Raw genomic sequence first — 25,886 nt, 5'->3', positions numbered from 1 at the left:
CTCCCATTTCAGGGAACCAAAAGTATTTGGACAAAATCACATATCTGTATTAAAGTAGTGAAAAGTTTAGTATTTGGTCCCATATTCCTAGCACGCAATGATTACATCAAGTTTGTGACTCTACAAACATGATGGATGCATTTGCTGTTTGTTTTGGTTGTGTTTCATATTATTTTGTGCCCAATAGAAATGAATAGTAAATATGTATTATGTCATTTTGGAGTCACAGGATTAGAATATGTTTCTACACGTCTACATTAATATGGATGCTATCATGGTTATAGATGATCCTGAATTAATCGTCAATAATGATGTTTGAGAAAGCTACAGAAGCACAAATATCATACCCCTCAAAAATATTGACAAATATTATTATTTACAAATAAAATGACACAATACATAATTTACCATTCAATTCTGGTGGGTAAGAGCGTTGGGCCAGTAACCGAAAGGTTGCTGGATCGAATCCCCCGAGCTGACAAGGTAAAAATATGTCGTTCTGCCCCTGAGCAAGGCTGTCAACCCACTGTTCCCCGGGCGCCAATGACGTGGATGTCGGTTATGGCAGCCCCCCTGCACCTCTCTGATTCAGAGGGGTTGGGTTAAATGCGAAAAACACATTTTAGTTGAATGCATTCAGTTGTACAACTGACTAGGTATCCCCCTTTTCTATGTACATAAAGTGCTGTCATTTCTAAACGGTTCACCCGATATGGATGATTTGTATCATTTCAAATCCAAAGTGCTGGAGTATAGAGCCAAAACAACAACAAAAAATGTCACTGTCCCAATACTTTTGGAGCTCACTGTTGGTGCCAAAAGGCCTTTATTTGAAATTATGCAATACTGTACAAACAAACCAAAATGGATTTATATGCTATAGTTTATAAAATATATCAGATATTTTTGCCCACACAATTCCACACATAAATTAATTGAATCTGAAAGAACATTCACAGTCATGTACCAACATATTTCCTTTCACCCTTTAATTATAACTATTTTTATTTGGGTTGTTCTACTACAGAACAAGAAACCAGGATTCGAATAGAATTAAGTGGTTATAAGCAAACTGACAGTAAGTGTACAATGAAACACTGGAGACTGGGAGAGACACAGGCACAATTAACAAAGACAACAGGGGAATCACAATGAATTATAGCTATAAAGTTCAAGCATTTCAATCATCATATTTCATAAATTAAAGTTATAGCAACAAAATACAATTCATATGTATCCATTGTTTTGGTGTGGTATTGTATAGCTATATTGTAATAAAATAATCTCTCAAGACGATATAATAGCAAGATGACACAATGTCCTGTAGCTTGTAGACTTGATCATTTATATGACTCTCATTTTGTATTTCCCGATAAACACTCCCTGACATTCACAACTAAAAGGACAGTGATGCTAATCAAAGGTTGTTGTGACAGGGTACCACAGAGGTTCTGTTTAATGGACACTATAAAAACTCCCTGCATAGAAAAACATCAACGTGGAAAAGTACAGATGTCAATGGGACTCTAAAATCAGTGGTTCCAAACCTTTGCATTGAGGCATTGACCCTTTTTGATGTTCTTGTGAGCCACCAAACCAGGGGAGAACGACTGCCCCCTCACATTGAAGCCACAAAGTTCAAGGCCGACCGCGATACTGCAGGCATTGTTTGCAGAAAACAGGATCTCCACTTACAGTGAATGGGAAAAGTGCAATCTTTGTGAAGACAATCATGGTACCAACAATTGCTTCTATTACACCAGATGTGTGTCCTTGAACCAATTTTTAAAATCGCACACAGAAGAAGTTATAAGGACAAATGACCCCCACGATGAAATCGGGAGGGGAGGAGGGAATCTGGATCTGTCTCCGTCTGTTAGTATGTTTGTTACACGCAAACAGCACTGGCTAGATTTGGACAACATTTATTGAATGATGCGTCTTGTCATAGAGATCAGTAATTTACAAAATTACACTGATTGGCCAGATGGTGGCGCTATAACAAGCAATTGAAAATGCCATCTTTGAATGGTCACACCGCTAACCCCATTTGACCTAAAGTCATGAAATTCGGGACATAGGTCCCTCTCCTCACAAGGAAAAAATTTGCCTCAGGGAGCCATAAGGTCTGCCGTGACGGATTTTCCTCAATTTAGAATTTTGTGAGAAAAAACACAAAACGCTACTCCTCTGGCACCGAATGACCGATCTGCACGAAACTTGATCTTAAAACGCTACTCCTCTGGCACCGAATGACCGATCTGCACGAAAAAAACTTGATCTTAAAACGCTACTCCTCTGGCACCGAATGACCGATCTGCACGAAACTTGATCTTAAAACGCTACTCCTCTGGCACCGAATGACCGATCTGCACGAAACTTGATCTTAAAACGCTACTCCTCTGCACACGAATGACCGATCTGCACGAAACTTGATCTTAAACGCTACTCCTCTGGCACCGGAATGACAGATCTGCACGAAACTTGATCTTAAAACGCTACTCCTCTGCACCCGATGACGATCTGCACGAAACTTGATCTTAAAACGCTACTCCTTCTGGCACGAATGACAGATCTGCACGAAACTTGATCTTAAAACGCTACTCCTCTGGCACCGGATGACCGATCTGCACGAAACTTGATCTTAAAACGCTATTCCTCTAGCTTACCCATACAATTATCAGACACCACTGGCCCGAATTTGACTAAACTTGGGTGAATGATGCGTCTTGCTACATAGATCCGTCATTTCCAAAATTACACTGATTGGCCAAAGGGTGCACTATAGTAATCAAATGTACGTGCATTAGTCACACACAAAATCTCAGATACCACTTGCCCGATTTTGATGAAACTTGGGTGAATGATGAGTCTTGCCATACAGATCCATCATTTACAAAATCACACGGATTGGCCCAAGGGGGACGCTGCATCATTCGTGGGGGACGACATGTTTATTGTTGCCTCGATTTAGTTGCAAATTGCAGCCTGCAGTACCCCGGTCGGACTTTAACCTGAGATACTCAATGAGAGGGGGAAGCACTGAGCTGGCCTGCAATGTCACTTCCTGGAGTAGCTCAAACTGCGTATGTTAGGTCTTCTTTAGACGCCATCTTAACTGACTTTTTTGGCTTCAAATGGGCTATTGAGTCTTCACATAGGAATGAATGGTGTCATGGGATTGGCTTTGTACATTCATATACAGCCTTTAAACCAAACAGCTAAAGCGGTGTTTCTAACAATCAACGTTCTTGAAATGGCCTTAACTGCAAACCAAGAGACATTTTCCTGTGTCCACAAGCCGCCATTTTGAGAAAAAAACTGATCCTAACGTCCCACAGATGTAAGACGGCTGCTGATGGAGAGACTTGTGAGGAGGATGTCCACGCTGTCACTTCCCCGATCAGTCAAGTATGAATGGGATATGCTTGAAAAAAACGTTTCAAGAAAGGTTTCAACCACCAGAGTACTGTATTGACACCGAGTACTCTGAGCTATAGTGGTCTATCCTAGTTCTCGTTCGATATGTGAACGTGGTTGAATCTTCTGAGTTTCCCCTTTAAATATCTATGAGGTCATCACCACTCTCGTCACTCTCAACGGTCAGCTGACGCGTCCACCATTTCTTGACCTCTGACCCCGAGGAGGCTTCGTCACTCACAGGGTTCATCTTACACACCATGGACTTGACACTGGTACGACCTGGACAGATAGAGAAAGAAGAGATTTGGCTCATGGAAAAACAATATGCGAGAATCTGTTGGCATACAGCATTGCTCGAATGTTATTTTTTCTAGATTCCTAGGCTTTAGTCACGCAGATGACATGGTTCGACACACATTGACAATGGTCAGTCACATTGGTTTCGTGAGCACGGAGTTCATCTTTGTTGACACTGCACACACACACATGAGCGCACACACACACACACGTGACTGACCTGCAGGTAGTCTCCACTGTCCCAGTTTCCTCTGAGGGCGTTCTGAGGAGTCCTGCCTGTATCCCCCACGGTCTGACAGAGTAGGACTCAGCAGCTGTTGGAGACCACTCAACTACAGGTAGGTAGGTGTAGAAAAGTTTTATAGTACATGTATGAACCATTGTATAATTTCCTGTTAAGAGCATTCACCCCAAAAATTGTACTGCAAGTTTCTTACCTGGCATAAGTGTACCTACTACAGACTGTACAGAAAACCTTCCCATAGAAACTCTACCATCTTATCCATCTTGCTGGTGTGAGGTGTGTGGTTCAATTAATGTTTGTGTGTGTGGGTGTGTGCGCGCGCGTGTGTACCTCTGGCTGTGTTGAATGGTCCTGGTTAGCATTGATGTCCTCACTAGGCAGGGTGGTCTGTATGCTGGGGGGGTTGAGGAAGCGACTGAGCTCCTGCTGCTGGCTCTCTCTCAGGCTATGGATGATGCTGCATGACTGTTGCTGCTTCTGTAGCAGGAGAGACCGGGAGAGTGAGTCCTCAAAGGACACTATGCAGCATAGAACAAAGCACAAAAACGATGGAGCAGTGTATACAAACATGACTTCTGTGTATTCTGTCGGGGAAGTGACAGGGGAGTGGGTCCTCACAAAACTAAACAGAACAATTGGTTGTCTCAACATACAAAACTTCACAATTGGCAGTTCCTTCAAGCATGACTGTTGCTGTTACTGTAGGAGAGAGAGTGCAGTGGGTCCTCACACACTGCTACTGTGCACAGCAGACTGTTTTGTTAAGCAGCGGGTCCTCACAAAACACCTTACAGCACAAATCAGTAAGTCCACAAGAACAATCAACCCCCCCTGGTGTGTGTTTGTGTGTGTATATACAGTTGAAGTCGGAAGTTTACATACACCTTAGCCAAATACATTTTAACTCAGTTTTTCACAATTCCTGACATTTAATCCTAGTAAAAATTCCCTGTCTTAGGTCAGTTAGGATCACCACTTTATTTTAAGAATGTGAAATGTCAGAATAATAGTAGAGAATGATTTATTTGAGCTTTTATTTCTTTCATCACATTCCCAGTGGGTCAAACGTTTACATACACTCAATTAGTATTTGGTAGCATTGCCTTTACATTGTTTAACTTGGGTCAAACGTTTTGGGTAGTCTTCCACAAGCTTCCCACAATAAGTTGGGTGAATTTTGGCCCATTCCTCCTGACAGAGCTGTTGTAACTGAGTCAGGTTTGTAGGCCTCCTTGCTCGCAAACGCTTTTTTAGTTCTGTCCACAAATTTTCTATAAGAATTGAGGTTAGGACTGATGGCCACTCCAATACCTTGACTTTGTTGTCCTTAAGCCATTTTGCCACAACTTTGGAAGTATGCTTGGTGTCATTGTCCATTTGGAAGACCCATTTGCGACCAAGCTTTAACTTCCTGACTGATGTCTTGAGATGTTGCTTCAATATATCCTCATAATTTTCCTACCTCATGATGCCATCTATTTTGTGAAGTGCACCAGTCCCTCCTGCAACAAAGCACACCCACAACATGATGCTGCCACCCCCGTGCTTCACGGTTTGGATGGTGTTCTTCGGCTTGCAAGTCTCCCCCTTTTTTCTCCAAACATAACGATGGTCATTATGGCCAACAGTTCTATTTTTGTTTCATCAGACCAGAGGACATTTCTCCAAAAAGTACGATCTTTGTCCCCATGTGCAGTTGCAAACTAGTCTGGCTTTTCTATGGCGGTTTTGGAGCAGTGGCTTCTTCCTTGCTGAGTGGCCTTTCAGGTTATGTCGATATAGGACTGGTTTTACTGTGGATATAGATACTTTTGTACCTGTTTCGTCCAGCATCTTCACAAGGTCCTTTGCTGTTGTTCTGGGATTGATTTGCACTTTTCACACAAAAGTACGTTCATCTCTAGGAGACAAAACACGTCTCCTTTCTGAGCGGTATTACGCCTGGAAATTGCTCCCAAGGATGAACCAGATTTGTGGAGGTCTACAATTTTTTTTCTGAGGTCTTGGCTGATTTCCTTTGATTTTCCCATGATGTCAAGCAAAGAGGCACTGAGTTTGAAGGTAGGCCTTGAAATACATCCACAGGTACACCTCCAATTCACTCAAATTATGTCAATTAGCCTATCAGAAGCTGCTGAAGCCATGACATAATTTTCTGGAATTTTCCAAGCTGTTTAAAGGCACAGTCAACTTAGTGTATGTAAACTTCTGACCTACTGGATTTGTGATACAGTGAATTATAAGTGAAATAATCTGTCTGTAAAAAATTATAATATATACTGTATATACACAGTACGAGTCAAACGTTTGGACACACCTCCTCATTCCAGGGTTTTTCTGGAATTTTTATTTATTTATTTTTACTATTTTTTTTTTTTTTTTTTTTTTACTATTTTCTACATTGTAGAATAATAGTGAAGACATTAAAACTATGAAATAACACATATGGAATCATATAGTAACCAAAAAAGTGTTACTACATGATCCACCACCCAAAGCACATCCAGCCAACTGGACACAACTGTGGAAAGCATTGGAGTCAACATGGGCCAGCATCCCTGTGGAATGCCCCGACGAATTGAGGCTGTGCTTCAGGCAAACGGAGTGGGGGTGCAAGTCAATAAAGTATGGTGTTCTTAATGTTTGGGCCTCTTACAGCACGGATGCGTTTGAGGCACTTCTTGAGCCACATGCGTATGGTCTGCTTGGCCACCTCTTCTTCTATGGTGTACTCCAGCTGCTCTCTAGCCAGCAGCTCCTCCAGCTGTAGAGACTTCCTGATATCCACTGAGCGGTACGACAACATACTGCAGAAACACAGGGGGCACATGGCAGAGAAAGAATGGTAGAAGATTGAATAGATGAGCACTCTATACGTTACTGTGGCCTAAAATACATCCTAATAAACGACAACTATATCATGTTTTACAAGGACTAAATAGGTCTACAGAACAATATGAAAACACACTGTGGGAAACAATACAGCCCCCCCACACACAAAAAAACCTATATTAGGATTAAGCATGTGTGCTTAGTGTTGTCACCTGTGCACGTTGTAGAAAGTGTGTCTATGTGTGCGTGCTGTTGTCACCTGAGCACGTCGTGGAAGGTGACGTCCCCTCCGTTGTGCAGCCTCTCCATCTCATAGCACATGTGTTTGAACAGCAGCTTGTCCTTATCCAGGTCTACCTCTAGCCTGCCCCTCAGCAGACGCAGCAGGAACTTCACCCGAGATGTTGGGATCACTCCCTGAGAGAGAGTGGATAAAGGTCACCCCACCTGTCCAGACTTTTCTCTCCCTCCCTCCGTCCCTCCGGCTCTTCTCCACTTCCAACCCTTGCGTCTCCACATGGTTCCTTCCCTATCATATCAGTTGGTTTCTCCCGCTCTCGCTCTATCTCTCCTTTCTCTCACTCTCCCGCCATCCATCTCTCCAGCTTTCCTCCACCTCCCCACAAGGTTCCCCCTCTCTCTCTCTCTCTCTCTCTCTCTCTCTCTCTCTCACCTCTCTCTTGTCATCCACATTGTTCCAGATAATCTGAAAGTGTCGGAGGTCGTTGTAGCTCAGTAGCTGGTCCTCCTCAGTGGAGTAGAAGAGAGAGAAGTTCTCCACGATGATGGCTGCAAAACACACACATTTCTGGGGTTATCTCACCTGTCTGAACATTTCAATGTAGTATACTTACATCCAGCAGATATGTCTGGGACACAACAATGTCATCTCATGCAATAGTTATTTACATCTAGAATTTGCTACCATACTGCCTTTTACGGCTTAAAAACTAAAGAGATGGCTCCAGTTATGTTTTCTGACTTTGATTTATCACCTTTGTTACAGGATTTGGCTTATCCATTTATATTTCGAAGTTGGACGCTAGCACGTGGGGCGCACTGACTGGTGTCACCTCGTTAGTCAGTATATATTATACCTGTTCTGGTTGGTCATCTCGTTAGTGGAAAGATGCTTTACCTGTGCTGGCCCAGGTGCTATTTAAGAGTGGCTGGCTCAGTGCTCCAGTGGTCTTGAGAAACGTGGAGAGTTAACACCTTTAGTTGGCTCTCCAAATTGGATTTCTAGACCAACAATCCTTTATCTGATCTTCCCTGTTTTTGTTTTGTTCCACTTTTTGGTTTGCTTCCTGTCTAAGTTTGGTGTGTTTTTTTCTTTTGTTTGCCTCTTTTTGGGCAAATTTTAGTGGGTGCTCTTTTAGGTCCCAGTTGCTGCTAGTCAACTTTCAGTGGACACCCCCATGAGTGTCTTTCAGCACCCCTCTTAAAACCCATTTTGGTTATTGTCAGCACCCCTCTTAAAACCCATTTTGGTTATTGTCAGCACCCCTCTTAAAACTCATTTTGGTTATTGTCAGTGACCCTTTGTTAGTTCTCTAGCATCAATTCTTGTTTTTTCTTTCTGGGGAACAACACCTTTCATGGCATATTCTCCAACTAGCATTGGAGTGGTCGAAGAACCATACGTGGGCTTCGCTAATGGCACCTGCAATTACATGTTTATAGCCTTCAGTAAATGGATTGTGGATGATAGGTGACTGGTGAAATGTTATACATAGTCATTTCCCTACAACACTAACAGCATCAAGCACTATAGGCATCTAAGGGACAAGTTGCTCTATCAGACACAGTCCATAAAACCACAACGATATATATATATATATATGCCAGATCATATTCAGGGGGAGATGGATAGCTAGAGTTGATGTTGGCTCACTTCCTAAACTCCCCTGAAATTCATTTAGACTGTGCCAATGTCCTTACTCACACACACACACACAGACACACAGGTGGACCCAGATTTCTGCATGGCAAGGTTTGATGATGAGGTCAGGAATAACAGTGCTAAACTGTCACGGGGAGAGATTAAACCGTTTATTGTGCTTCATGAGACAGTCACACGCGTCTCGTACCACAGGAAATGAAATATGGGCCTGAACGATGATACAGGAAATTGTCCTTTGCGTGAGTGGCTTACGCACACGCACGCTCGCACACGCACGCTCGCACACACACCCCATGTGGAAAAGCTTCATTCAAATGTTATAAAGTCAAGCTTATATGATTAGGGCACACACACACACTTACCCACGAGGAGGTTGAGCATGATGTAAGCAATGATGACATAGAAGGAGCAAAAGTAGATGAGTGCCCCTGCGTAGTTCCCACAGTCCGTCTCCCAGTAGCGATGCTTATCGGGGGTGCAGAACGGAGGCTGCACCTGAGGGGAACATCCCAAACACGGTGTTATCAACATGAGGCCCCACACTACAACGTGAACCCACAGAAAGTATAGAAAATATATGTAATTATCTAATTACGCTGGGGCCAACGTTGTGACAATGTGCACGCAAGTCGCTTTGGATAACACTGTCTGCTAAATAGCATATATTATTATATTTACTGATCAAAAATATAAACGCAACATGTAAAGTGTTGGTCCCATGTTGGTCTCATGAGCTGGAATAAAAGGTGACCGAACTTATACTCACAAAAACCTTATTTCTCTCAACTTTTGTGCACACATTTCTTTACATCCCTGTTAGTGAGCATTTCTCATTTGCCAAGATAATCCATCCACCTGACAAGTGTTGCATATCAACAAGCATGATCATTACACAAGCGCACCTTGTGCCGTGGACAATAAAAGGCCAGTCTAAAATGTGCAGTTTTGTCACACAACACATCGTCTGAGACCAGCCACCCGGACAGCTGATGAAACTGTGGGTTTGCACAACCGAAGAATTTCTGCACAAACTGTCATGAACCTTCTCCGGGAAGCTCATCTGCATGCTCGTCGTCCTCAACAGGGTCTTGACCTGACTGCAGTTCAGCGTCGTAAAACAAACTTCAGTGGGCAAATGCTCACCTTCAATGTCTACTGGCACGCCGGAGAAGTGTGCTCTTCATGTACACTACCGTTAAAAAATTTGGGGTCACTTAGAAATGTCCTTGTTTTTTAAAGAAAAGCTATTTTTTCCCCATTAAAATAACATCAAATTGATCAGAAATACAGTGTGGACCTTGTTAATGTTTTAAATGACAATTGTAGCTGGAAACCATCACTCCTGTGTTCCAATGGCACGTTATGTTAGCTAATCCAAGTTTATCATTTTAAAAGGATAATTGATCATTAGAAAACCCTTTTGCGATTGTTAGCTCAGCTGAAAACTGTTGTCCTGATTAAAGAAAGAATAAAACTATTCTTGTTCTGAGAAATGAAGGCTATTTCATGCGAGCAATTGCCAAGAAACTGAAGATCTTGTACAACACTGTGTATTACACCCTTCACAGAACAGCGGGGACTGGGAGACTAGTCGGGATTGAGGGAAAGATGAACGGAGCAAAGTACAGAGAGACCCTTGATGAAAACCTGCTTTAGAGCGCTCAGGACCTCAGACTGGGGTGAAGGTTCACCTTCCAAATGGACAATGACCCTAAGCACACAGCTAAGACAACACAGTAGTGGCTTAGGGACAAGTCTCTGAATGTCCTTGAGTGGCCCAGCCAGAGCCCGGACTTGAACCCGATCGAACATCTCTGGAGAGACCTGAAAATAGCTGTGCAGCGACCTTCCCCATCCGACCTGACAGAGCTTGAGACGGTCTGCTGAGAAGAATGGGAGAAATTCCCCAAATACAGGTGTGCAAGCTTGTAGCGCCATACCCTAGAAGACTTGAGGCTGTAATCGCTGCCGAAGGTACTGAAGGTTCAAGTACTGAGTAAAAGGGTCTGAATTCTTATGAAATGTGGTATTTCAGTTTTGTATTTTTTATCAATTAGCAAACATTTCTAAAACCTGTTTTTGCTTTGTCATTATGGGGCATTGTGCGTAGATGAGAATGTATTTTTTAAATCAATTTTAGAATAAGGCTGTAGTGTATCAAAATGTGGAAAAAGTCAAGGGGTCTGAATACTTTCCGAATGCACTGTATATACAATTTAAAATATTACATGACATTACATTTCATAACACTTTTCACAACAAATAAGTGTGTTACTTCAGGCCACTACTCTACTACCACATATCTACAATCCATGTGTACGTGTGTGTAGAGTGCGTATCTTTTCATGTGTATGTGTAAGCGTGTGTCTGTATGTGTGTCTCTTTACAGTCTCCGCTGTTCCATAAGGTGTATCTGTTTTTTTTATCTGATTCATCAGTAACCTGATGTGGAATAGAGTTCCATGTAGCCATGGCTCTATGTAGTACTGTGCGCCTCCCATAGTCTGTTCTGGACTTGGGGATTGTGAAGATACCTCTGGTGGCATGTCTTGTGGGGTATTCATGGGTGTCTGAGATGTGTGCTAGTAGTTTAAACAGACACCTCAGTGCATTCAGCATGTTAACACTTCGTACAAAAACAAGTAGTGATGAAGTCAATCTTTCCTGCCAATCTCACCAGCCATGCTGCCCTGTCCTGAGCCAATTGTAAATTTCAGAGGTCCCTCTTTGTGCCACCTGACCACACAACTGAAGAGTAGTCCAGGTGAGACAAAACTCAGGTCCTGCCTTGGTGATATTGCTGTTAAAAAGGCAGAGCAGCACTTTATTATGGTAAGACTTCTCACCACCTTAGCTACTGTTGTATCAAACATTTTTGACCATGACTGTTTAAAATCCAGGGTTACTCCAAGCAGTTTAGTCACCTCAACGTGCTCAATTTCCACATAATTTATTACAGGATTAAGTTGTGGTTTAGTGTTTAGTGAATGCTTTTAGTTTTTGAAATGTTTAGGACCCTTGCCACCCACTCTGAAACTAACTGCAGCTCTTTGTTAACCTGGGCAATTGTTTTGCATTTTTCTTGGATGCTTGATTGTTTGAATTGCTTTACTGGGAAGCATTGCAGAAGTAGACATGCTCATGTTATTTATATTAGTGCAGGGTGAGCTGCACACAATGGACTTCCTACTAGGGCACACCGCCTCAGTGCTAAGAGTATAACTCTGGTTTATAGGCACCTGATGACTGCATACAATAGCTGCAGGATCAGCAGAGGCATTCAGGGCAGTCTGAAAAAACTAATCAAATGTTATTTGTCACATGCACCGAATATAACAGGTGTAGACCTGACAGTGAAATGCTTACTTACAATGCCTTAACCAACAATGCAGTTTTAAGAAAAATAAGTGTTAAGTAAAAAATAGAGAAGTAAAAAATTAAAATAATTAAAGAGCAGCAGTAAAATAACAGTAGCGAGGCTATATACAGGGGGTACTGGTAGAGAGTCAATGTGTGGGGCACAGGTTAGTTGAGGTAATTGAGGCAATATGTACATGTAGGTAGAGTTAAAGTGACTATGCATAGATAATAAACAGAAAGTAGCATCAGCGTAATATAGGAGGGGGGGGGTTAACACAAATAGTCTGGGTAGCCATTTGATTAGCTGTTCAGGAGTTTTATGGCTTGGGGGTAGAATCATTTAAGAAGCCTTTTGGACCTAGACTTGTCGCTCCGGTACCGCTTGCCATGCGGTAGCACGAGAACAGTCTATGACTAGGGTGGCTGGAGTCTTTGACAATTTTTAGGGCCTTCCTCTGACACCGCCTGGTATAGAAGTCCTGGACGGCAGGAAGCTTGGCCCCAGTGATGTACTGGTCCGTACACACTACCCGCTGTAGGTCCTTGCGGTCGGAGGCCGAGCAGTTGCCATACCAGGCAGTGATGCAACCAGTCAGGATGCTCTCGATGGTGCAACTGTAGAACTTTTTGAGGATCTGAGGACCCATGCCAAATCTTTTTAGTCTCCTGAGCGGGAATAGGAATGGTATTGCCCTCTTCACAACTGTCTTGGTGTGCTTGGACCATGATAGTCTGTGGGTGATTTGGACACCAAAGAACTTGAAGCTCTCAACCTGCTCCACTACAGCCCCGTTGATGAGAATGGGGGCATGCTCGATCCTCCTTTTCCTGTAGTTCACAATCATCTCCTTCCTCTTGATTACTTTGAGGAAGAGGTTGTTATCCTGGCACCACACGGCCAGGTTTCTGACCTCCCCCTTATAGGTTGTCTCATTGTTGTCGGTGATCAACACTGTTGTGTTGTCGGCAAACTTGATGATGGTGTTGGAGTCGTGCCTGGCCATGCAGTCATGAGTGAACAGGGAGTACCGGAGGGGACTGAGAACGCACCCCTGAGGGGCCCCCGTGTTGAGGATCAGTGTGGCAGATGTGTTGTTACCTACCCTTAACACCTGGGGGATGGCTCATCAGGAAGTCCAGGATCCAGTTGCAGAAGGAGGTGTTTAGTCCCAGGGTCGTTAGCTTAGTGATGAGCTTTGAGGGCACTATCGTATTGAACACTGAGCTGTAGTGAATGAATAACATTGCACGTCCTGGTAATCTGTCTGGCCCGGCGGCCTTGTGAATGTTGACCTGTTTAAAGGTCTTACTCACATCGGCTACGGACAGCGTGATCACACAGTCGTGTGGACCAGCTGATGCTCTCAAGCATGTTTCAGTGTTGCTTGCCTCGAAGTGAGCATAGAAGTAATTTAGATTGTCTGGTAGGCTCGTGTCACTGGGCAGCTCGCGGCTGTGCTTCCCGTTGTAGTCTGTAATAGTTTGCAAGTCCTGCCACATCTGATGAGCATCGGAGCCGGTGTAGTATGATTCAATCTTAGTCCTGTATTGATGCTTTGCCTGTTTGATGGTTAGTCGGAGGGCATAGCGGGGTGTCTTATAAGTGTCGGGGTTAGAGTCCTGCTCCTTGAAAGTGGCAGCTCTATCCCGCTCCTTGAAAGTTGCCTGTAATCCATGGCTTCTGGTTGGGGTACGTACGTACAGTCACTGTGGTGACGACGTCATCGATGGACTTATTGATGAAGCCAGTGACTCATGTGGTGTACTCCTCAATGCCATCGGAAGGATCCCGGAACATATTCCAGTCTGTGCTAGCAAAACAGTCCTGTAGCTTAGCATCTGCTTCATCTGACCACTTCGAGTCATTGGTATTTCCTGCTTTAGTTTTTGCTTGCAAACATGCATCAGAAAGATATAATTATGGTCAGATTTGCCAAATGGAGGGTGAGGGAGAGCTTTGTATGCGTCTCTGTGTGTGGAGTAAAGGTGGTCTAGAGGTGGTCTTTTCCCCTCTGTTTGCACATTTAACATGCTGGTAGAAATTAGGTAAAAAGGATTTAAGTTTCCCCGCATTAACGTCCCCGGCCACTAGGAGCTCCGCCTCTGGGTGAGCGTTTTCCTGTTTGCTTGTGGCCTAATATAGCTCATTGAGTGCGGTTTTAGTGCAAGCATCGGTTTGTGGTGGTAAATAGACAGCTACAAAAAAATATAGACAAAAACTCTCTAAATGGTGTGGTCTACAGCTTATCATGAGATACTCTACCTCAGGTGAGCAAAACTTAGAGACTTCCTTAATATTAGATTTCGTGCACCAGCTAATGTTTACAAATATACATAGACCGCCATCCCTTGTCTTACCGGAGGCGGCTGTTGTATCTTGCTGATGCCGCGTAAACCCCGCCAGCTGTATGTTATTCATGTCGTCGTTTAGCCACAACTCGGTGAAACATAAGATATTACAGTTTTTTATGTCCCGTTGGCAGGATATTCATGATTGTAGCTTGTCTATTTTGTTATCCAATGATTGTACGTTGTCTAATAGGACTGATGGTAGAGGCAGATTACTCACTCTCCGTTGGATCCTTACAAGGCACCCCAACCTACGTCCCCGATATCTCCGTCTCTTTCTTATGCGAATTTCGGAGATTTTCTGTCCTGATATCTAGAAGCTCTTTTCAGTCATAAGAGACAGTGGCAGAAACATTATGTAAAAAATAAGTTACAAATAACACAGAAAAACACACAATTGGTTGGAGGGACATAAGTTAGGTTACTTACATTGTGTCTACCAATGCCCCTGGGCTAATGTACATTTTCTAAAGTATTATGACCAGTCAGCGACACAATGGTAGGAATTAACTGAGTTGGGCCTGGGTAATTGGTAAATTATTGTCTCAACGCAGCCTTATAATGATGTGAAAGGATCCAGGAACCCAAATGATTTGGGTGGATCCCATCCTATTTATAAAACGTGTTTCGTTTCCAAAAGATATTGAAATTGTCAACAAAAGTGACACCCATTGAGCTGCAATAATCATGTATTCAGTTGTGAAGAGAAAGAATCCTGCTAAAGCGTTCAATGGCACGATTCAGAGAGGGCACAGGGCCAGATATGATGGGTCTTCAATTAGTGTCTGGCAGAGAGTCAATCAGTTCTTTAAAATCCAGTTTCAACTGTTCAGAGCTGCCCTTAATAATGTCATTAAAACCCACATGGACTACGATAGAATCAATTTCCATGTACTGGTGTAGAACATTCGGGAGCAGCTGAGTAATGTAATTTACTCGAGCTCCGGGATAGGACAGTGTTTTTGCACCAGGAACAGTGACATTTCTTAGCATGGAGCTGCCCAAAATCGCGTCTGGCGAGAAGGACGAGGAAATTCGCCCACTCCCACACTTCCCAGGAGCCGGAGAACCTTTTAAGGACGGTCGAGATGCAGGATAACTTGAGCCCGTAGCTCCTGGCGCAGGCCTCCGACAGATGGAGAAGCCCCACTTGATCCAGAGCAGGGACGGAAGGTTGCCGATGTCAACTTCGAAGTTGTAGTGGAAAGAGTTGGCACAGCGAACGCAGACACAGGTACCCCCAGCGACGAAGTTGCAGGAAGATCAGGCTCCAAAGTGGCAAAACTATCAATTGTTTGTATCCGCTCCTGGCCTCTCGTTGGGAATGTATCCTGCTTTGCGGGAGGCCGCTGTCTTGGGAATCCACGGCTCATGACATGCGACCATCATTGATTGCATGGTCCTCTTGCTGTTCTCCTTCGACTCCACTATCAGATGGGGGAGGAGAGGGAGCAGATGGCTCCCCCGGTGAACTTTGGGTAACACCGGCCAGTCAGACAACGACAAATGTCAAGGCATCCAACAAGCACGAACGCTGTCCAGCCAACGGCGTAGAAAAGGTAAACATTTCACTCTACATTTTCCACAGTGTTTTACATAGACTAGTGACCTGCTTGATCAAGGAAGCCACTTCAATCCTATAATTCTCGGCAAGCAAACAATTACTGCATTGGAACTCCGAGTGATCCAGTTTATTCCCCTAAACAAAGCATAGTAAATACAGCTCCTACATCGCTGGAACTGTTAATTTTCTTCTCCAGACAAAAAAGGCTCCATTGCAAAACTAATCTGGGACTAAATTTGTTAGCTTGATGGCTAGCAGCTTAGCTAGCAGCTAAGCGGGATGATGCTCTAGATCGACATGTACAACAGACAGTGTGTTCCAGTTCCCGCCAATATCCAGCAATTGAAGAGGAGTGGGACAACATTCCCACAGGCCACAATCAACAGCCTGATCAACTCTATGCGAAGGAGGTGTGCCGCTCTGCATGAGGCAAATGTTGGTCACAACAGATACTGACTGTTTTTTATATCGACGCCCCTACCTTTTTCATATCTGTATTCCCAGTCATGTGACATCCATAGATTAGGGCCTAATGAATTTATTTCAATTGAATGATTTCCTTATATGAATGTAATGCAGTAAAAACGTTGAAATTGTTGCATGTTGCGTTTATATTGTTCAGTGTACATTGTATTATATCTATATCGAGCAGACATATAAACTGAACAATAAAAAATAAAAAACCTCTCGAGTCATGAACTTTGGTTTGTTTACTTGAAATAATACTGTAACAGTATATCCCTTTTTTCCGAAAAAGTCTATGTTGAGAAATGCCTCTTTTTCTACATGGTTACCATTTAGACCTGACTATGTCTTGTGCTTTTTACGTATTACACTACGCTTTCTGTTTTGTACGTCTTGACTAGTTTCCCCTGAAGACGCTGCCGTGTACATATGAAAAAATGAAATAGACCAGCTCTTACCATGCAGTCATGCATGATCTTATTCCAGTCTTCCCCAGTGACAATACGGAACAGAACCGTGATGGCCTTGCCTGCCGTGGAGAAGTTAGCATGCCTGTCATTGAGAAAAAAATGTAAACAAATAAAGTAGCTCACACACACACACCACACACACACACACACACACACACACACACACACACACACACACACACACACACACATACTTTAGAGAGAATGAGTCAACGGTGTGGCTGCAGACTTGTCAAACTCCCACCATTTCTCCACTAGAGGAGGCTGTGATGGTACCACAAACCGAATAAGTGACACTTGCTCTTCCCATCTCTACAGTAATCAGAGAGCTAACCGTGTGGAAGATAGGATAAATGATGACGAGAAAGGAGAATGAGAGGGGAGCAGAGTCGGGGAAATGAAAGGAGAGGAGAAAGGTAAAAAAGGAAGAAAGGAAGGAGGAAGACTAGGAGGAGTGGGAAGAAGAGTTGAAGTTAGGAAAGAGACAGAGGACAAGGAATAAGTGTGAAAGAGGTAAAAAAAAGGGGATAAAAACAGAAAGGAAAGAAAGGGGAATAAGCCACTCGCCTGTTGATGTTCTCTCCGTATTTGACGGTTCCGAATAGGACGACTCCAGCGAAGGCGTAGCAGAGGAGGAGGAGGAACATTCCCACGATGATGAAAAAGCTTTTATACATACTGACCACGACTGTCAGCAGTAGCATCTTCAGAGTCACCTACAGACAGATTATAGCATTAAAGAGACCGCCCAGCGGGCAAAATGGTTGCAGGCGTTTTGTTATCCCCTTTTTTTAGCAACCAGCAACAACAACAAAAAAACTGAGGTTGTAACAGATGGTTGTAATTTTAGTTATATGATGTATTCAACCAGAAAAACAGTTTACAACTCTAAATTGTTTTTTTGCCTGCTGGGCAAGCTAGTAAATAGGGAAAAATATATTTTTAACAGTTTCATTCGGTAATAAGTTCCATTAGGTTTACAGTGGGCTATACTTACATGCTTCCCACAGATGGTGAAGAACCTGAAGACGATCACACAGGTGCCCATCATGTAAGTATATGCATTCTACGGGAGAACACTTTGATCAGCCATTTACTAATTATACACTCATCTTCACAATATATTTAGTCATAACTCGAAAGAAGTACAGAATAGTTGTTAGAAAATGCACTAGTTCCAGGAAAGAACAAGTGTTGTAAAGAATAGCTTGTATATCTGTATTTATACTGTGTGTGTGTGTGTGTGTGTGTCCCCTCACCAGTAGAGCAAAGTGCAAGACTATCCAGATGACTCCCAGTATTGTCACCAGTAAATCGTAGCGGTTCCGTCTGCTCTGCCAGTACCCCGCCGGGGACATAGCTATGAACTTCATCGTCACCTGGTTACCACGACAACAAAATCCATTCGCATTGTAGTCACATTGCTTTTATAATACTCTACATATGTCACACAGGGCAATCCTGCCTTGAGATCCATGTGCATAGTATTCCATGCAAATGTCCCATTGACATGCACCCAGACTCTTACCTCTAACACAAAGATAATGGTGAAGACCACTGACATGGTAGCAAGTGGCATTGTTACTGGGTCATCTACGTCCCACTGAAACACACACATTTCACATAAAAGCTGATGTTGAGCACAATCCAGCACCACTCTTAAATCTCCCTCTTTAAGCTCAACTTAATTGATAGTATATAGTGATGCACGGGTTGAAATTCATCGCCTTTATTGAGGCTAGTGTCACTTAAAATACACTGAGTGTACAAAACATTAGGAACACCGTGAAAAACACAGTGAAAAACCCAGCAGCGTTGCAGTTCTTGTTGCAAACCGGTGGGCCTGTCACCAAATACCATACCACGTTCAAAGGCAGTTTGATATTTTGTCTTGCCCATTCACCCTCTAAATGGCACACATATACAATCCATGTCTCAATGCTTAAACATTTAACCTGTCTCCTCCCCTTCATCTACACTGATTGAAGTGGATTTAATAAGTGACATCAATAAGGGATCATAGCTTTCACCTGGATTCATCTGGTCAGTCTATATCATGGAAAGAGCAGGTGTTCCCTAATGTTTTCTACACTCAGTGTAGACACCCCTTTAAATTATTGATAAAAAATGTCAGTTTACTTCTTGAATTGACTGACTTCAACTTGAATTGATTGCAACCTTGATTTTCACTTTTTCATTACATCGGGCCGAGGGGTCCGGGTCAATTCTGTGAAATTGCGGATGGGTGTACTGTAGGTAAGAAAATAGCTGAGCAACACATCGCCAGTAGATAGAAAATGTATGTCTACATCAGACAGCCTCACCTTGACAGACAGCAGCACTGACTGGGCCAAAACCAGCACAGCGATACCCCGTTTGAAGAAGGGGTGCTGAGTGATGTCATACATCTTGGCACGGAACCCTGCATTCTCTGTCGGGGGGGAGAGGAGTGAGGATCAACACCAGACCATACCCAACCAGCAGGATGAATCCCAATAGCCTAAATCCTTTCCTCATCACCTTTCCTTAGGAGATGATTATGATGTTTTCCACTATAGATGGAGCTCATACTATAGCTGTGTAACTGAATGTTTTCTAGACCCGAGCCACATTCAGTAAGCAAAACGTGGAACATTGCAGATAGACATGTCATGAATAAAACGGACATGCTTCCTTATTCTATATCAGAGAAGCATATTCACTCCACAGTATATTTTTCTATCTCGACATTCCACAACATTGTGCCCTGCAGAACCCAAGTACCCCCAGCCATTTCAATGATACAATTAGTAAGAGAAAACAGAAATCAGACAGATTGCCTATGTTTATGTTGGACTATAAGGTTGCTGGCACACACACGCGCATGGCCATGCTTCCTGGCTCAGGCACACACGCATGCACACAAACAGGTGAGTATTTCTCGATGTGCGAGTCGGTGTGTGTCAGATTATGTCCTCCTTACATTACCCGTTTTTTTCCTATCCACTATCATAAATAACATCCTACGACCGGAGACTTATCAACTTTTACAGCCAGCAATAATATTACTTGGAAACCAACAAAAATCTCAAAATTGGATTCAGGGCTGCAATGGGAGAAAAAAATATTTCCAATCTTCTTGGAATAAGATCTACAGCTTGTCAGTACAGGTCTTATCTTAGTTAATTTAAAAATATGAGTCTCATACGCAGGGCCGGATTAAGAAATCATAGGCCCCTTTCCCGGCACACCATCCTTTTTGTAAACAAATCCGTGCACCAAGATACATCTCGATGTGTGGTGAATTTTCTGTTGAAGGAAAAGCCCCTTTCTAATAAAGCCATAATAACATTTGCGATGTGGCTGAGGCTACAGTTGAGCAGAGGCGTTTTTAGGACTTGCACACATTTTTTAACAGTGAGAGCGGGCTCCTGTGGTTGGATAAAAACATATTAAAATAAATAATGATGTTAAATACTATATTAAAATAAATAATAATGATGTTACTGGCCCAGTAACATTCATTTATTATGTACCTTATAAAAAATATATATATTAATCAGTTACCCAATCAAGGCAGGGCCCCCCAGTTACCAACGTGGACCCCTACATCATCTCCTAATCTGATGATTATACAGTATAGATAAAACAATAAAACTTTTTTTATTTTTATTGATGCCTGGTCCCTGCTCATATGCTTGACTTTGAAACATTGGCACCAAATAACATAGGGGAAAAAATCCTACTGTAAATCATTGTTAATACTTAATGGGTTACTGTTCATAGTCTCCTGAGTTAACAGGACAAGCATGTTAGCCTCATCATTGCTTTAAGAGCAGTCTCATCATCTCTTTTCTATGCTGTATATAACTAATGAAAGGTCATTCATAACAGGTGGATGTGAGTACCTGGTAGGCAAAATGAGACCTGTATGTACTGTGTACCTGAGCTAACACTAGCTCAGCCCAAGCCCCAGTAAACACTAGCCCAGCCCCAGTAAACACTAGCCCAGCCCCAGTAAACACTAGCTCAGCCCCAGTAAACGCTAGCCCAGCCCCAGTAAACACTAGCCAAGCCCCCGTAAACACTAGCTCAGCCCAAGCCCCAGTAAACACTAGCCCAGCCCCAGTAAACACTAGCCCAGCCCCAGTAAACACTAGCTCCGACCCCAGTAAACACTAGCTCAGCCCAGTAAACGCTAGCCACCCCAGTAAACACTAGCCAAGCCCATTAAACACACCAGCCAAGCCCAGTAAACATGCCAGTACTAGCCAGCCCTAACACTCAGCCCATAACAGCCCAGCAACGTAAACACTAGCCCAGCCCAGTAAACACTAGAGCCCAGCCCCAGTAATACCAAGCTAAGCCCCGAGTAAACACTAGCTCAGCCCAACCCCAGTAAACACCAGCTCCAGCTAAAAACTAGCCCAGCCCAGTAAACACTAAGCCTCCAGCCCAGTAAACTGTCACCCAGCCCATAAAACTTAGCCCAGCAAGTTAAAACAGCTCAGCCCAAGCCCCAGTAAACACTAGCCAGCCCAAGCCCAGTAACACTAGCCAGCACCAGTAAAACACTAGCTCAGCCAGCCCCAGTAAACACTAGCTAGCCCAACCCCAAAACACTAGCCCAGCCCCACGTAAACATAGCTCACCCAAGCCCCAAAATAAACACTAGCCCAGCCCCAGTAAACACTAGCCAGCCCCAGTAAACACTAGCCCAGACCCAGTAAACACTAGACCAGACCCAGTAAACACTACCCAGCCCGCCAGTAAAACCACTAGACCAGACCCATAAAAACTACCACAGAGACCCATAGACACTAGCACCAGACCCAGATGAAACACTTAGCCCAGACCAGGTAACCGCAGACCAGACCCAGTAAACACTACCAGCCCATTCAAACACAGCCCAGCCCGTCATAAACACAGCCACACGCCTCCAATATAAGCACTCGCCACCCCATACCATAGACCAGCACCAACCCCAATAACACTAGCCCACCCCAGTAAAACACAAGGCCCAGCCCCAGTAACCCAGCCAAGCCCCAGTAAACAAACTACTCAGCCCAAACCCCAGTAAACCTAGCCCAGCCTCAATAAACACAGCCAGCCAAGCCCTCATAAACTAGCCCAGACCGCAGTAAACACTACCCAGCCCACCAGTACTATACACACACCCCAGCCCGTAACAACAGCCAAGCCCCCAGTAAACACTAGACCCACCCCGTAAACACTAGCCCAGCCCCCAGTAAACACTAGCGCAACCCCACAGTAATACACTAGTCACCCCATAGTAAACACTAGCCCAGCCCAGTAAAACACCATAGCCCTATGCCCATACAACCACGTCAAACACTAAGCTCAGCACCAGAAACACTAGTCCACCCCAGTAAAACACTAAGCCAGCCCAGGAAAACGTTAGCCCAGCACCAGACCAAGTAATCACTAGCCCAGTCCCAGTAAACGCTAGCCCAGCACCAGACCCAGTAAACGCTAGCCCAGCCCCAGTAAACGCTAGCCCAGCCCCAGTAAACACTAGCCCCAGCCACAGTAAACACTAGCCCCAGACACAGTAAACGCTAGTCCAGACCCAGTAAACGCTAGCCCAGCCCCAGTAAACACTAGTCCAGACCCAGTAAACACTAGCCCCAGCCACAGTAAACACTAGCCCAGACCCAGAAAACACTAGCCCAGCCCTTATTCTGCAGCCTCAACCAATGCTAGCCCATCCCCAGCCCAGTATAACCCAGCATCTCAATCAACCAATAGATTTTAACAGCAAGATTGATCAGCTGCCTCTCTACCGCAATGCTGAGTTTGCAGAATGCAAACACTTCTGAATAGAGAGGAGGAACCGGAAACGATTTGGCTAAGCGAGCCTCCCTCAGCTCCCTAACACCGGGTTGAGCTGCACATTGTGAGCAAGTGTGTGCGGGTAAGTGAGTCAGGCCAGAGCCTAAGGTTTTTTGGATGTGGATCAGAGTGGCGATTAACACAGTTCTACCCAGCAGAGCCGCTGACTAAGACTGAACCATTGATTTTCTCTTTGCTCTGTACTAACTGGCTGTGTGGTGCCTATTCCCTCCGCTGATTCCCATGCACTTCTCCTTTAATTCCCCTGCTCTTCTTGTTCTCACTCCTTCACACATACACCGCTGCAGTTAAAACAGCACAACAAGCTGTGTAGATCAGTCTGTGTATCCCCATGCTGAGGATGGTACGATCTAACTGGGTGGAGGATGTGATGCTCGATTAGATCGGTAGAAGCGATCGATCATTACTATAACATATACTCTTGTTGAAAACAGTTCATTCTCTGTGTGTGTGTGTGTGTGTGGACTCTATTAGTCTTTGCGTAATGAAATAGTGTATAAACTCTACTCTATCACAGGGGGTGAGTTAGCGGATGAGTTCTGAGCATTTTAATGTCACTAGAGAGTCAGTGATTTAAAACTCTGTCGCTGATCAGAGGAGATAGAGAGCTTATTAGGACACACTAGACAGAGAGATATGAGAAGAGAAGAGAGAGAAACAGACATTTTATTTATTCTCTCTCTCAGACACACACACACACCTGGGCGTGGGGGGAGGTGGAGAGGCTGGGCAATCTTCAGTCGACTCTTCAGGTCCTCCCACCTCCTCTGGTCCACTGTCAGCAGAGCAGTACCCTGGGGAGGAAAAACACACACACAGGCACCAGCACAGGTCTTATGACGGCGTTATGAAGGCTTTATGAATACATTTGAGAGGAATACGAATCATTATTGTCAGGGAGGTGTGCAAGGCAGGTCACCGGTGATACAAGTCAGTATTCGTGGCGTACAGTCTCCAGCTACGCGATGCCAGTACTTGATTGTGTTCAACTTTGTTGAAACTGGGAAAAACGCACAGAGCACAGAATCTGAAACAAATTCTTGTTTGAAGGATTGTTTTGTATCTCTTACCTTGTTCTCATTGAAGTTAGCGATGACCACTCCGACAAACAGAGTGAGTCCAATCATACAGCCCAGAAAGACAAACACGTGGATGTAGATACCATGGATCTGCAGGGAGAGACAAAGGTGAGTCATTACTTCGTGTTGTGTGTGTGTGTGTGTTGTTGGTGTGGTGTGTGTGTGTGGTGTGTTTGTGGTGTCTGTGTTATGGTCTCCATCCTGCTCCTGACACTAATGCTGGTGTTTGCAAGCTTTCGGCGTCCAGCTTTTTGCTGGAAACTAGCCAAGTGCAATGACCCCCACGTATTCCTTCGGGTACGACCAAGCTCTTTTATAAAATGGATTTCCAAACCTAGAAGAGGATATTTCCATTCAGCAATGGCCCATATTGGGTGTAACTATTTGAAATGATGGAATCATTAAAAAAAATTGTTTGTAATGTAGTTATTTGATATTATTTAAATCAGAACATTGTTCATTATGACATCTCGATACCATCTCACTGTATGTCCATTCAATTTGCATGGTGTAGTGACATCTCTGTGCTCTCTGGTTGTTTGTAGGAGGATGCCATGGAATCTTCCGGATCAACGTGAGTGTGTCTAAAAACCTCAATCTCAAACTAAGACAGGAGAGAAGAAGCCTGGCTTCTGGGTGCCAAGAGTGTGTGAGTGATTAGGATTGGCTGAAACATACTATGTGCTGGGCTGGCACTAAACCTTGCACACACTGTAGCCCTCCAGGACCATGAGTAATGAATGGTGTCAAGTATAGTTCTACTCACTACATAAAGTATGTTTTAATTATTAATACTTTTTTTTCAGGCCAACCCTCGCAACTTTAATTTTGACAATGTGGGAAATGCCATGCTGGCTTTGTTTGAGGTCCTGTCACTCAAAGGCTGGGTGGAGGTCCGTGATGTCATTCATTCACCGCGTCGGACCGGTACACACCTTTACTGTCTCTTTGTCTCTCTCTCTCCCTATTTTCTCTCTATCCTCTCTTTCTTCTCTATCCTCTCTTTTCTTCTCTATCTCTCTTTCTTCTCTATCCTCTCTTTCTTCTCTATCTCTCTTTCCTTTCTATCCTCTCTTTCTTCTCTTCCTTCTTTCTTCTCTATCCTCTCCTCTCTCCTCTCTCTCTCTCTCTCTCTCTCTCTCTCTCTCTCTCTCTCTCTCTCTCTCTTCTCTCCTTCTCTCTCTCTCTCTCTCTCTCTCTCTCTCTCTCTCTCTCTCTCATCTCTCTCTCTCTCTCTCTCTCTCTCTCTCTCTCTCTCTCTCTCTCTCTCTCTCTCTCTCTCTCTCTCTCCTCTCTCTCTCTCTCTCTCTCTCTCTCTCTTCTCTCTCTCTCTCTCTCTCTCTCTCTCTCTCTCTCTCTCTCTCTCTCTCTCTCTCTCTCTCTCTCTCTCTCTCTCTTTTTACCTCATCTTCTCTCAATCTCTTCTCCTTCGGCTCCTTCTCGAACGTTCTTCAGTCCGTCGGTTCACGAGTCTTCTCCATCGTCGCGCCGTCCCCTGGGGGCGCTCTAGCAGGTCTATATCCCAGATGCGTCTGGTTCCTGATTCCTAGCCACTACGTGCTCATCCGAGACCATCTTGTCTGTCTCACCCGACTCCACAGCTCACGTCCTCGCCCGTCCGGCGATTCCGCCTCAGCGCAGATCTCCGACGACCTGATATCCGCCCAGATCACATCTCTTCACTCCTCCTGGGATCACTCTTCCGTCCCCCGCCCTTCAGTCATATCAATTCTCCATACTCCCCGTCGATCGTGATCAGGCTATCCCCTGCCCGGGTACTCATCTCATTCACGTCCTTCGTCCATCCTCATGTCGTCTCCATCTCAATCCTCAACGATTTCTCCTACTCTCACTCATGAAGTTCCGGCACGTTGTAGTCTACTTCAGACGCGTCCCCCGGTGTCTCTCTTATCATCTGCTCATGCGCCCTTTTCAGGTCTCTCCACGGTCACTCATTATCTTCCAATCGTCAGACCAAGCCGATTTCCACCTCACGTCTCGCTCTCACCTTCTCGGCACTATCTTGTCAGTCCACCGTCTTCATCTG

The 25,886-nt window shown here is 44.1% G+C and overlaps 1 protein-coding gene across 1 annotated transcript in view; it reads right to left on the bottom strand.

The window, feature by feature from the left end:
• Positions 1-2,525: 2,525 nt before the first annotated feature.
• nalcn (sodium leak channel, non-selective) overlaps positions 2,526-25,886 on the bottom strand; it is a 277,249-nt gene continuing 253,888 nt past the window's right edge. Inside the window, exons 29-43 of the mRNA XM_070437767.1 lie at positions 23,831-23,929; positions 23,461-23,554; positions 19,232-19,338; positions 18,436-18,510; positions 18,167-18,286; positions 17,905-17,973; positions 17,475-17,623; positions 16,896-16,989; positions 9,062-9,194; positions 7,470-7,585; positions 7,056-7,213; positions 6,621-6,771; positions 4,295-4,441; positions 3,941-4,052; positions 2,526-3,702 (exon numbers count right to left, since the gene is read on the bottom strand). Coding sequence (XP_070293868.1) covers positions 3,560-3,702; positions 3,941-4,052; positions 4,295-4,441; positions 6,621-6,771; positions 7,056-7,213; positions 7,470-7,585; positions 9,062-9,194; positions 16,896-16,989; positions 17,475-17,623; positions 17,905-17,973; positions 18,167-18,286; positions 18,436-18,510; positions 19,232-19,338; positions 23,461-23,554; positions 23,831-23,929 — 1,767 coding nt within the window. The 3' untranslated portion in view covers positions 2,526-3,559. The remainder of the gene's footprint in view (positions 3,703-3,940; positions 4,053-4,294; positions 4,442-6,620; positions 6,772-7,055; positions 7,214-7,469; positions 7,586-9,061; positions 9,195-16,895; positions 16,990-17,474; positions 17,624-17,904; positions 17,974-18,166; positions 18,287-18,435; positions 18,511-19,231; positions 19,339-23,460; positions 23,555-23,830; positions 23,930-25,886) is intronic.

The sequence above is a fragment of the Salvelinus sp. IW2-2015 genome, linkage group LG36 (genome assembly GCF_002910315.2).
Source record: "Salvelinus sp. IW2-2015 linkage group LG36, ASM291031v2, whole genome shotgun sequence".
Taxonomy (NCBI): Eukaryota; Metazoa; Chordata; class Actinopteri; order Salmoniformes; family Salmonidae; genus Salvelinus; species Salvelinus sp. IW2-2015.
This window is presented reverse-complemented; position numbering and strand designations above follow the sequence as displayed.